This window comes from Echinops telfairi, unplaced genomic scaffold, assembly GCF_000313985.2.
Source record: "Echinops telfairi isolate 266 unplaced genomic scaffold, ASM31398v2 ScPeMD7_2;HRSCAF=8, whole genome shotgun sequence".
In the NCBI taxonomy this organism is placed as follows: Eukaryota; Metazoa; Chordata; class Mammalia; order Afrosoricida; family Tenrecidae; genus Echinops; species Echinops telfairi.
This window is the reverse complement of record NW_022103898.1, coordinates 24,940,629-24,952,714: the sequence shown is the minus strand read 5'-3', so window position 1 is coordinate 24,952,714 and position 12,086 is coordinate 24,940,629. Positions and strand designations below refer to the sequence as shown.

Sequence of the window (12,086 nt, the reverse complement as noted above, 5' to 3'; positions counted from 1 at the left end):
ATTATCTGTGTATATGTGTTTGTTTGGGTGGAAGGGGTGGGAGTGAAGGAGAAGAGGCAGTGACCTGCTGCAAAAGTAACACTAATATGCCAACTCTACCAGTGGAGGCAGTAATTTGGGTGGCTTATTAGACTCTTGGACTAATGATTTCTTTTTCTTCATTGCAGACAGGATATTAATGGCTGTACTTTAGCTGGTTGCTCACAAGCTTCAATACTGTATTGCTACTAATCAAAGCAGAACTTGTCTTTATGGATTATGCTATGCCAACTGACCTACATGTTCTTCCCACACTATGATCCTAAGGTGCTTGCTTATGGATGTTTGGTGAGGTTTAACTTTGACCTTTGTATGCTCCACTATTTACCATTGTTGCCTTCCATTCTTGTGTCGTTCTCAGTTCTTCCTTTACTGAACTGGGTCAATGTTGTGCTGACCTCCCCCCTATTGTCTACTGCCTTTCCTTTCTCTCACATTAGTATGTGTTGACTGTTCAGTTATTGATTTTCCCTCTTCCCCTTCAGGTAGCCATCAAAGGATGTTTGGTATTCTCGTTGTTAGTGTACAGTAGTGTTTCCCAAAGTAGGTGAAACTTCCCCGTGGGACACTGGGATGATCCCGAGGGGCTGCAAAAGTAGATACCTATACTTTATCCTGGATTATGGGGGACAGCATAAAAATTGGCCAGGATGGAGAAGGGTGCTGAATGACTTTTTTAGGGGGGGGTGTCCTGGAAGAGGGGTGGCAGGCCAAATAAGTTTGGGAATCTATGATATAGAGGAATCCAACGGATTTTTGTTTGATGATCTTGTATCCTGTCTTGTTGCTCAATCAGTCTCTCAGTTCCAGTCACTTTCTTGTAGAATCACTGGCACTATCTATGTATAGGCTCACATCGTCTGTAAACAGAGTTTTAATTTTTCCTCACCAATTTGGATGCATTTTATTTTCCATCTTTGACATTTTGCTCTGGTTAGAACTTCTAATACAATATTGAATAAGAGTGGTGAAAATGAGCATCCTGTCTGCTTCCTGTGGTCAAGGAGAATGCTTTCCATCTCTCTGTTGAGAATAATGTTGGCTGCTGGTTTTGTGCATATGACCTTAATTATGTTGAGGAATTTCCCTCTATTCCTATTTTGTTGAAAGGTTTTTGTTTTTTTAACCAGGAAAAGGTATTGGATTTATCAAATGCCTTTTCTGCATTGATTGATATGGTCATGTGTTTCTTTTCCTTCATTTTATTTAGGTGGTGGAACATGTTGATTTTCTAATACTAAATCTCATTTTCATTTTTTTAAATGGTAACATTCAACAGAAACTACGAATTTATCAAAAAAAAAAAAAAAAAAAGAAATTACGAATTTATCACCGAAGTGAAAAAGTCTAAGGTCACCCCAGAGGAGAATTATTAACATCTTTTAAAACTCATACACATAGGTAAGATTTTTGAAAGAAGGGAATTGTGAGAACTTTTGTCACATTTAAAAATAAGCTCAAAATTAAAGGCCCAACTGCAAACAAATACCATCTGGAAGTTTTCAATCAGATCATATGGGATGATTTCATCTTCAAAGGATTCAGAGTCAAAAGACTTAACACAAACATCAGTAATACTACTCAAGAAATAGTAGCATTTCATTATTTCCAAGAAAAATACAACTTATGATTTTTCTATGTGTAAATATTAAAAAGCTAGAAATGAAGGAAAATTCTCCTTTATCATGTACATCAGTAGATTTGAAAATAAACCTGAAAAATGTTTTTGGATATGGTTCCTATTTATAAACTTCACTTACTATAACCACGATGGCCACAAAAAGCAAGCTACAAAATGGACATGGCAATAAACTTTATTAAGTACTAGTTTTTTAGTTTACTTACAAGGGCACATAAGAGAGAGCCAAGAGTTGAAGACTGAGTGATATCACCAGTACACAATTATGTCAAGTTTTAAAAGATGAAATTCTGCCTCATTAAAATTGAAATAGAGGGGCCTGAAAACAAAATCAAGAGGTTTTAGTAAAAATTCTTGGACAATCCTCAGAAGATATAGAATCCTTATCTACACAGCATGACCAAACAAAACAAAGTATCCGTTTTATCCCATCCTTAAAGCTCCTGTCAGAACTATCCCATAACTTATCTTAAAACATTAGGAAGAAATTAGAGGGAATTTATAGGATAAACAGCAGGGCACCTCATTATTATTTAATTTTGATATTATAATGGGTAATATATGTAGTTTTTATTTTACTTTGTAGCTGCAATTTAAGCCTACCTTGAGAAGGTTTTCAGTCTCCTCTTTTTGTTTCTCTGAAGGGCAATTTTTAGATAGGGCATATATCTTGTGATTTCAGTTACAGCTGGGTGGGGAAGAGGAAAAAAAACTCTACCTTCGTGATGGGCCTAGACGCTCAAGCATATATAAACAGAGATAATATGGAGAAAAAAAACTTAACTAGTAATGTGGTAAATAGAAAATTCGATTCACATTTTTCTTTCTCTTGTAATAAACAAACCAAAACAAAAAACTAATTTATTGGCTTAGTGAATTTCTCAGGTAATTTACTACCTCCTCACCCAGGGATTTAGTTATAATCCTAAAAACAGCAACAAATGCCATTCTCTACCTCTTATGCTCTACTCTTCTCCAGTTCTTTAAACAAAATCACCATAGCTAGTGCATGACGACTACTGATAGCTCATCTTTTACAGACGATGCCAATGGTATAGTACATGCCACTTATCTTAGTTTTACACTCAAAATTCCTTGGTTGCTAGAAGCCAATTTCTTTCACCATAAATTTTCACCTGATTACTTAGATTATATGGGAACAGGAGGTGTCAAAGGATTTACTTCTGATATTCTCTGTAGTTACAGTGAGTACTGTATCTTCTGTATCCCTCAAAGTACTGACTGTTGGTCATACTAAATGTGTTTAACACATATTTGTTGCTCTGACTTGTTCTTACAGAATGGTAGTTTCTAATATACAAGAACATTGTTATTTGGCAATGACTAGGAATGAAATGTTCTGTATTAGTGGGTTTTTAAAAACAGTAAACTTAACCCATTACAGTTTCCTGTGTATGTATGGGTATGCACACACAAAGTACGTATGTACATGTATGTATGTGTATATGATGTAGATGTAGAAGGACTATAAAGGAAATAGAACAGACCATGATGCCGAATGGATATTAAACCTATGATTTGCTTGAAAAATTTCTTTCTTAAACACATCTCCTGTCAGTTATGTGTCTTGTTAACTGCACCATTTTTATAAAGATGTGGTGACAGACACATAGTCGCATTCATTCTCTCACCTTCCCAGTCACTAAGCACATGCCACATGTGTATTCTTCTGGGTCTTCTGATGAGTTCTAAGGTAGTACAGCCAGCAAAATACTTTAATGGTGTAAAGGCTGAAGTAATCTACTTCGGAATAATTTTTTATATCTTCTAGAGAACCCGTGTCACTTAGGGATTCCTGGACCTCCCTTTTCTTCTGTTCGCATGATAACCTGGTACTAGGGTTTGAAGAAAGAGCAGGGCACCTTCACTTTAAGAAGTGCTAGGGTATTTTGGAAAAAGTAGCTTTCAAAAACTATAAATTCTTCACCAGGAGAAGATGGTGACATCTAAAGATATAGCTGTATGAATTTTATTAAGCCTTACTTATAATGCTTGATTTTAATCAGTATCAAATATTAATCATACTTTCAGGAATAAATGCACATGATACATGATTCTACTTAATATGCTATATTTGTTCAATAATACACAAAGACTGGGACTTCTTTAAGAGCCTTCAAGTAAAAACCAACACAGTGCAGTAATCCTTATCACCAAACTGCTCTGTAATAATGAGAGGCTACTGTAAACAAACAGGAATATTTCTAGTTTTCTGTTTGTGTATGGACACCCAGAGTGTGTGCATGTTTGGTAGTAATTGGTCACACATTGTTATTATCTAAGTCAGTGGTTTCAACACCTGAGCTACCACTAACAACTGAACTGTGCTTCTCCAGCAAATTTGTTATTGTCATAGCCCCTGTATCTAGCATATAGTAATGTGCTTAATAAAATTTTTACTTATATTTACTTATTAAGACTGAATTCTACTTTAGGAAAATATCTTGGTCATTCTCAGAGAAGCCCAAAATGGTTCTGAAAATGTTGTTCACAGGCTTAAAAATAAACGGAAGATTGTGAGTAACTAGCATAGTGCCTGGCATACAACATTGCTCTTAAGTGGGCTCGGTCCGGTTCTGCCTCATATGAGACCATACCTACAGCAGGAAAGAACACTATACCGTCCTGTAGTGTCCTCACAATGTACCTGGGAGCCCATTGTTGCAGCTACTCTTTGCATACACCTAGTTTGAGGGTCTTCCTCTATTTTCACTAATCATCTAGCATGCTATCCTTCTTCATAAACTGGTGCCACATCACATGTCCAAAGAACTTGGGACAGAGTGGCATATAGTAGACACAGCAATTTATCTATACTTTTTAAAAAAAAATAAGATAAACAGATGAGCAATTTGAAAATTCTAGAAGAATCAGAGATTTTATTTAGTAGTTAAACTTACATACTGGTATAAGTCAGAACTAACTTTATTTAGCATTTGGCAATTTTCATTAAAATACATAAATCTCTTCAATGTGTTCAGGTGATATACTGTTTTGAAATGGCTTCCTTAGAGCCACAAATCTGCTAATTGACTCTAATATGTTTCTCTCAAAAGTGCCAAATACAAGCACTAGAAAACAAGAATATATTCAGTTTGCTCTTCTTATAAGGAGCATTAAGTAGCTGTATTGTAGGTGTGCTTCTGTGTTAAGTTTCATTGGGAATAAATTTGTAACTGTGATATTGTTAAACTAAAATATTTTATAACTGACAGTTTATTAGCCTTTAAAAAAACTAACATTCACCATTTAAATTATTTTTAAAGTACACAATTCAGTGGCATTTAGTACATTTACAATGTTATGTAACTGTAATCACTGTCTGGCGCCAGAACATTTCATCACCTCAAATGGAAATCGCATACCTACTGAGCAGTCAGCCCATCCTCCTCCACTGAGCCAATGACAATCACAACCTGCTTTCTGTCTGTGTGTTTTTGCTCAGTTTGGATATTTCACATCAATAGAACCATGGGCAATCATGTGAATTTGGCTTCTTTCATTTAGAGTACTGCTTTCAAGGTTCGACCATGTTTAGCACGTATCAATGCTTCATTTGTTTAGATGGATTCTGTTTGTGGATATCTATTTTGTTTAACGATTATCGCTGGAGGGGGATTTGGATAGTTGGTAACTTTGGTTATTGCGAATAATGCTGCAAGGTGTGGGGCATATACTCTGGATGGGCCATATGATAATTCTATCTTTAATGCTTTTGAAGACCTGCCAAACTATTGTGCACACCAAGGATACCATTTCCCATCGCCACCTTCAAAGTAGGAGGGCCTCAACTTCTCCACATTGCCACCAGGTCCTTTTGTGTGTGTTTGTATTATTCTAATGAGCGCTAAGTGGTACCTTAACATGGTTTTGATTTGGATTTTTATGACTCATAATGTTGAATGTCTTTTCTTTTTCATTTGTGATTTGAGTGAAGATTTACAGAGCAAATCAGTTTTCCATTCGACAATTCATGCACTTTTATTTTAGGCCATTGACTGCAATCTTCACAATGTAACCATCCTTATATCCCTTCCTCTCTGAACTTGCAGTTTTCCTTTGTCCCCTGTTCCTATCTCTTTCTACTTTCTGAACTAAGCACTGGGGAAAATGCTTGCCATTCAAACCATTTGAATTTAAATGGTTGACTGTTCTAAGGTGTCCTCTCTGGTCTTAAGAGTCATGGAAACTGATGTTCATATGGTCCATTAGACTAAATGTTTGATTGACTTGCCTTCAAATTTCTTCATTCCTCTTTTCTCTGGTTAGGGAAAGACAAATAATTGCATCTTACATAGCTGCTCAGGAGCTTTAGGAACATCAGAGTGGAATGTATGAGACTCTTTGTGACCTATGTTAGGCCAAATGATCTTGGTGTCCCCTGAGACCAAGTCCTGACTGTACATTGTTTATTCTTGTTCAGTTGTACAGGACTTCATATATTTTAGAATTAAGGACCTTATTAGATATAAGATTTGCAAATGTTTTCTTCCACTCTGCAAGTTGTCTTTTCAGCTTTCTTAATAGTATTTATTGAGGCACAAAGTTTTAAGTTTTGACATAATGTAATTTATCTATTTTATGACTGTTACCACTGTCAAGTCAAAGGTGACGAAGATTGACCTCTTATGTTGTTTCTAAGAATTTTCTAGTTTTTACTAATATACACTACTTAGAAACCACCAGCTGCGCCATGGAAGATAAGGTTTTCTATTCCTGTAAATATGTTAGTCTTGGAGACTCACGGGGGTCGTGCTACACCAGACTAATGGCATCCACTCCATGGCAGTGAGGGCTTTTTTTGGGGGGTGAGGGGGATCTGGGAGGGGAGGGCGAAGGGTTATTTTACATTTGTGTTTTTAAGGGATATTGGTCTGTAGTTTTCTTGTGACATCCTTGTCTGGCTTTATTGTACTAGGGCACTGTAAGCATCAAAGAATGATTTATGACATAGCTCATCTATTCTACTTTTTGGAAGAATATGAGAAGAATTGACGTTAATTATTTTAAAAAATATTTGGCAAAATTCACCGATGAGACTATCTGGCTCTGGGTTTTTCTTTGCTGGGAGGCATTTGATTCCTAATTCAAATTTTCACTCATTATAGGTCTATCCAAAATTTCTATTTATTCTTATGCCAGTTTTGGTAGTTCCTATGTTTTTAGAAATTTATCCATTTCATCTAGGTTATCTAATTTGTTGGTGTATAATTCTCTTATAGTCCTTTCTATTTCCATAATTCAGTAGTGATTTCCCTATTTTAATTTCTAATTTTACCTATCTGAGCATTCTTTGTTCTGAGTCTTTCTAGTTAAAGTTTGTTAATTTCTTGATCTTTTCAAAGAATCACCTTTGGTTTCAGTAATTTCTGTTCTCTATTTTGTCTATCTCTGGGCTAATCTTTTTCAAAATTTTTTCATCTGTAAGCTTTAATTTGCATTTCTTTTTCAAGTTCCTTAAGATGTATAGTTTGGCTACTAATTTAAGATGTCTTCTTTTTTTTTTTTGTCTCAACTATACATTTCCCTCAAACCTCTGCCTTTACTGTATTCCATTAGTTTTAGCGTGTTAGGCTGTATCTGCCTCAAGCATTTTCTAATTTCTTCTGTGATTTCTTTTTTGATTCACTGGTTTTTAAAGGGCATGTTATTTAATTTCCACATATTTGTAGACTTATAGTTTTTCTCCTGTTATTGATTTCTAGTTTTATTCCATTATGGTCAGACAAAATACTTAGTATGATTTTATTCTCTTTCAAAGTATCGGGATTTTTGTGGTCTAACAGTGGCCTATTATAGAGGATGTCCCTCGCATACTTGAGAAATATATCTTACCATACATGTCTGTGATGGTGTATAATGTTGAAATTTTCTATTTTATTGCTGATCTTTGGTCTTGTTTTATTTCTGTACATAAAAACTATTCGTACTATAACACAACCATTGTTTTAAATTTGATGTTTCCTCTCCCACCAACATGCAGACACAGTCTATGTGTGGCATTACTTTAGTATGGCTAGAGCTGTGATTCATGGGATGGAAATGGCCATTTCCTCTGTCTACATTATGCAGTAACCGCTATGAGGATGGTGTCTTTATAAGCATACCTTAGAGGTACGATGGGTTTGGTTTGAGACCAATGCAATGAGTGTATCACAATAAAGTTTCTTTATTATACTGTATAGCTCACATTTACTAACATTACATTGTACAGGTTCAATAGCAAAGAGATGGGGAATTTTTCTCATTCTGTAGGAGGAAGTGAGATTAAGTATTCACTGGGCAATATCATCAACAGTCTATCAAAATGAGATATTAGAGTACTGAATTTTTTTTAAGTTAAATCTATTCAAAGGATTTACTCTGAAGTTAATGTGTTTCTATGTTTTAGAGTAACTATGGCCTTTCTTTTATAAAATAATAGTATTAGTAGAAGCTGCTAAATTGAACATTTTTTACTTGAGATAAAAATTGGCAACTGTATCAACTGTCAAAGTGATACTAATCTACAAAATTTCAGTCTACCTCAAGAAAATGTATAAATAGCCCACCCTGTGCAATTCATGGTCTAACTGGTTCATTCTTTGGAAGCTATTATGTGGGTTGCAAAGACACTGATTCCATCCTCTCAGATTTAATTATTCTAAGTTACTCTGATTAGGAAAGTTCATGTTTAGAGAACTCAAATGCCATTATTTTTTTGTGGTGATCTGATCAAACTTTTGGAGACAGAAAAAGAGAGAGAGAGATTGATTCTTCTATATGCTGAGGTATAAGAAGAAAGTGGCGTTAGGATTGGAGGAAGGCTTAATTAACCATTTGTGATGTTGTGAAATAACAGCACTGCTTGATGAAAGCCAAGAGGACTTCCGGATGAAGATAAAAAATGACAATGTTCAGAATAGATTATAACTAAATGTGAAGAAAACAAACATCAAGATGAATGGAGAAAAGATTGAAGTTGTGAAGAATTTCATTTTACTTGGGTCCATAATCAATGTTCATGAACAGCATTTAAGAATTCAAATAATGTACTGCACTGGGCAAATCTATGGTACTAGACCTCCTTAAGGTGTTAAATTGTAAAGTTATCACTTTGAAGAATAAGGCGTGATCCTCGCCAAGCTATTTTCATTCACCTCCAGATGTGAAAATTGGATAATGAAAAAGAGGATTGCAGAATTTATATATTTTGATTATTGTGTTGGCGAGGAATACTGAAAGTACTACAACTGCCAGAAGAATTATCTCTTTGAATTATGTCTTTGAAGAAGTACAGCCAATGTTCCTTGGAAGCAAAGACTTTGTCTCACTTACTTTGGGTATTTTAAAAGTAGACATCAGTCCCTGGGAAAGGACACTACGTGTTGTGGAGTACAGCATCAGTGAAAAAGAGGAAGACCTGGAATAAGATGGATTGACGCAGTAGCTGGAACACTGGGCTCAAGAATAACAAAGGTAAGAATGGCACAGAGTGGGCACTATGAATCACAGCTGTTTCTATGGCACTCAACAAGAACACTCTTTTTTTTTTTCTATCTTTACCATAAAAACGGTCCCATTTACACCCATTAATTTAGCAAGGGAAGGTCTCCATACACACTTGGTTTCATAGCATCTGGGGCCCTTTCAAAGGCAAGGATTCTCGAAACATAAGGATCTTAATATCATGTAAACCGTTCCTGCCTCTGATACGAAAATTTTAATAGACAGTAAATAAAGAATAATGGTCCATGAATCTAAAACTCTAAAAAAAGGATAAGCTGTCTTAGCATTATAATCAAAACGGCAGTTAGCAGTTTTACTGCCATTGTGAAAGTACACTATTTAATGGCTTTCTACAAGCATAAGTGCTAATAAATGCTGATGATTTGACATAGGCTTATCACACATTACAACTATGTAAAACAGGCATCCTCAAACTAAGGCCCACGGGCCACATGAGGCCCGCCCACCGAGGACATTTATCCGGCCCGCTGGGTGTTTTTGCCCCGTTGTTTTTTTACTTCAAAATAAGATATGTGCAGTGTTTATAGGAATTTGTTCATAGTTTCTTTTTAAACTAAAGTCCAGCCCTCCAATGGGTCTGAGGGACAGTGAACTGGCCCCCTGTTTAAAAAGTTTGAGGACCCCTGATGTAAAATATCAGAGGAGTGTTGTTTGGGATCACAGTATTTTTGTTGCCAACGCAGGAACCTACGTTCATCTAATGATTGATTCATTCACTCCTCACTCCCCAGCTTCTTTCTACCTCGTAATTCTTGCTTTTCATCTTATGTTCGTGATCAAATACTAACTTATCATGCACGATATGTGAAGTAACCTCATAATATATGGCAACTGTTTTTAATTATCCCATTGACCTTGTCCAGTACTGGAGCATTTAATCCAATGTAGATTTAGCTTTCACAAACAAGCAGACCTAGAAAGAGCGCAGAAAGAAATCCACGAATTTGCCATGGAAGTTTCCATTTACTAATACGAGAACATAGCTTACAGGTTTTGAAAATCATGTTTGTGTTATACCTCACACTTTAAATAAATATGCTTCCTTTACAACATGTTGTGGTGTTTATGTAAGTTACATTTCCTCTCCTTTACAAAACATAAGCTTCATTCAAATGAAATTGAAAAATGTGGTTGTAACATAACATACCTACAGGTATGGTCATCACTCACACTCGCAATTTCTTGGCCTTCTTTGGGTTCAAACACCAAACCATTAATAAAATCTGAATGACCCTCAAAAACCTGACATAAAGGAGAAATGTTAGCATTAAAACAAAATAACAGAAAAATAACCTAGAACATTCTTACCTAATATTTTTACTTAAATGCCTTACCATTTTCACTGCCTGCTTCTTTTTCTATAAATATTTCTTAAGCAATCTGTTATTTTTAAAACATGATTCATACACCCACTTTACTCAAAGATTTATCTTGGAAATAAAATGATTATTAACCACACTGCTATTAGCTTGATCTTTCTTTTCTAGTATGCATTTCTTAGAAAAACACACTCAATTTTTTTCTTTCTTACTGTACCTGTCCTGAAATCACCTCCTTTCTCACTTTATCCCTCAAGTTTAAATAAAAAACAAAGCTAAAAACTCATTTTAGAGGCTCTGAGGAGTCCCTCTCTACTTTCATATGTTGTACCTTGTGCTCTACACACTTGCTACCACTTGAAAACACATGTAAAACGGACATCATCTTTTCTGTTTTCATCTACTTGTCCAAGGTGGCTGCCAGCACTGCAGAAGTCTTGAGTCACAAACCACCCAGAAATGTTTCAGCGACTGAGGGAGAATATAGGAAGCTGCACAGTGGAGGACAATATGAACACAGGCAAAGTTCAACTGTCTAATTCCACACAGCAATCAGGCATTTCAATACACTAATAGATGTCTTTCTTTCTCTCCTCTTTGTACTCTTTCTTCTCTCTTTTTATTCTTTGCTCCTTCTGCCCTTTCCGTTGTTCAAAAGTAAATTCCAGTTTGTTTTCAGTTAATAGACTAATAACCACCACTTATCTATTTGTGGCCCTGTGGTGGATAGTGTGTTGCTGTGAAACTGAGAGCTATGTCACTGGTGTTTCACATACAAGCAGGCTCACTCAAGTGACTATGCTTCAGCAGAGCTTCTAGACTCGGAATGCAGGACGAAGAAGAAATAGGCTGCTCACTTCAGAAGGCAATTTGCACTGAAAACTCTCTGGATAGTATTGAAACATTGTCCCTTCCTGAAAGCCTAATGAACACAAGCACAACACTGTCAGATCGGGCCAGAAGATGAGCCCGTCAGGTCAGAAGGCGCTCAAAATACGAGTGAGGAAGAGCTACCTTCTCAATGTAGAGCTAACTGTAAAGATGCAGATGGAGTAAAGTAGGACTCTAGGAAAAGTGGAAGTTGCTAAAAATGAAATGGAATGCCTAAAGATTGATACTCTAGGTGTTAGTGAGCTGAAATGAACTGGTATTGGCCATTTCAAGTCAGAAAATCATACGGCTTACTATGCCAGGAATAATACCAACAAGAGGAAAGGGGTTGCATTCATTTCCAAAAAGGACGTTTCAGATCTATCTTAATCTATGACGCTGTCTGTGATAGGATAACGTTTGTCTGCATAGAAGGATGTCCAAAGACTAAACCATTATTCAAATTTATGCACCAAGGACAAAAGCTAGTGATAAAGTGAGTGAAGAATTTTATCGTCTTCTGCCTAGATTTGATCAAACATGCAATCAAGATACATTAATAATTATTGGTGATTGGAAGTTAAAAGTTAGAAACAAAGAAGAAGGTACAATATTTGAACACATGGTCTTGGTGATAGAAATGATGTTAGAGACTGCAAGATAAAACTTTGCAACATCAAATACCCATT

At 35.8% G+C, this 12,086-nt stretch overlaps 1 protein-coding gene across 3 annotated transcripts in view; it reads right to left on the bottom strand.

Annotated features, from left to right (window-relative positions):
- NUP37 (nucleoporin 37) overlaps nucleotides 1-12,086 on the bottom strand; it is a 45,602-nt gene that overhangs the window by 17,289 nt on the left and 16,227 nt on the right. For all 3 annotated transcript variants that reach the window (XM_004700353.2, XM_045290570.1, XM_045290568.1), the window contains exon 5: nucleotides 10,356-10,450. In XM_004700353.2, coding sequence (XP_004700410.1) covers nucleotides 10,356-10,450 — 95 coding nt within the window. The remainder of the gene's footprint in view (nucleotides 1-10,355; nucleotides 10,451-12,086) is intronic.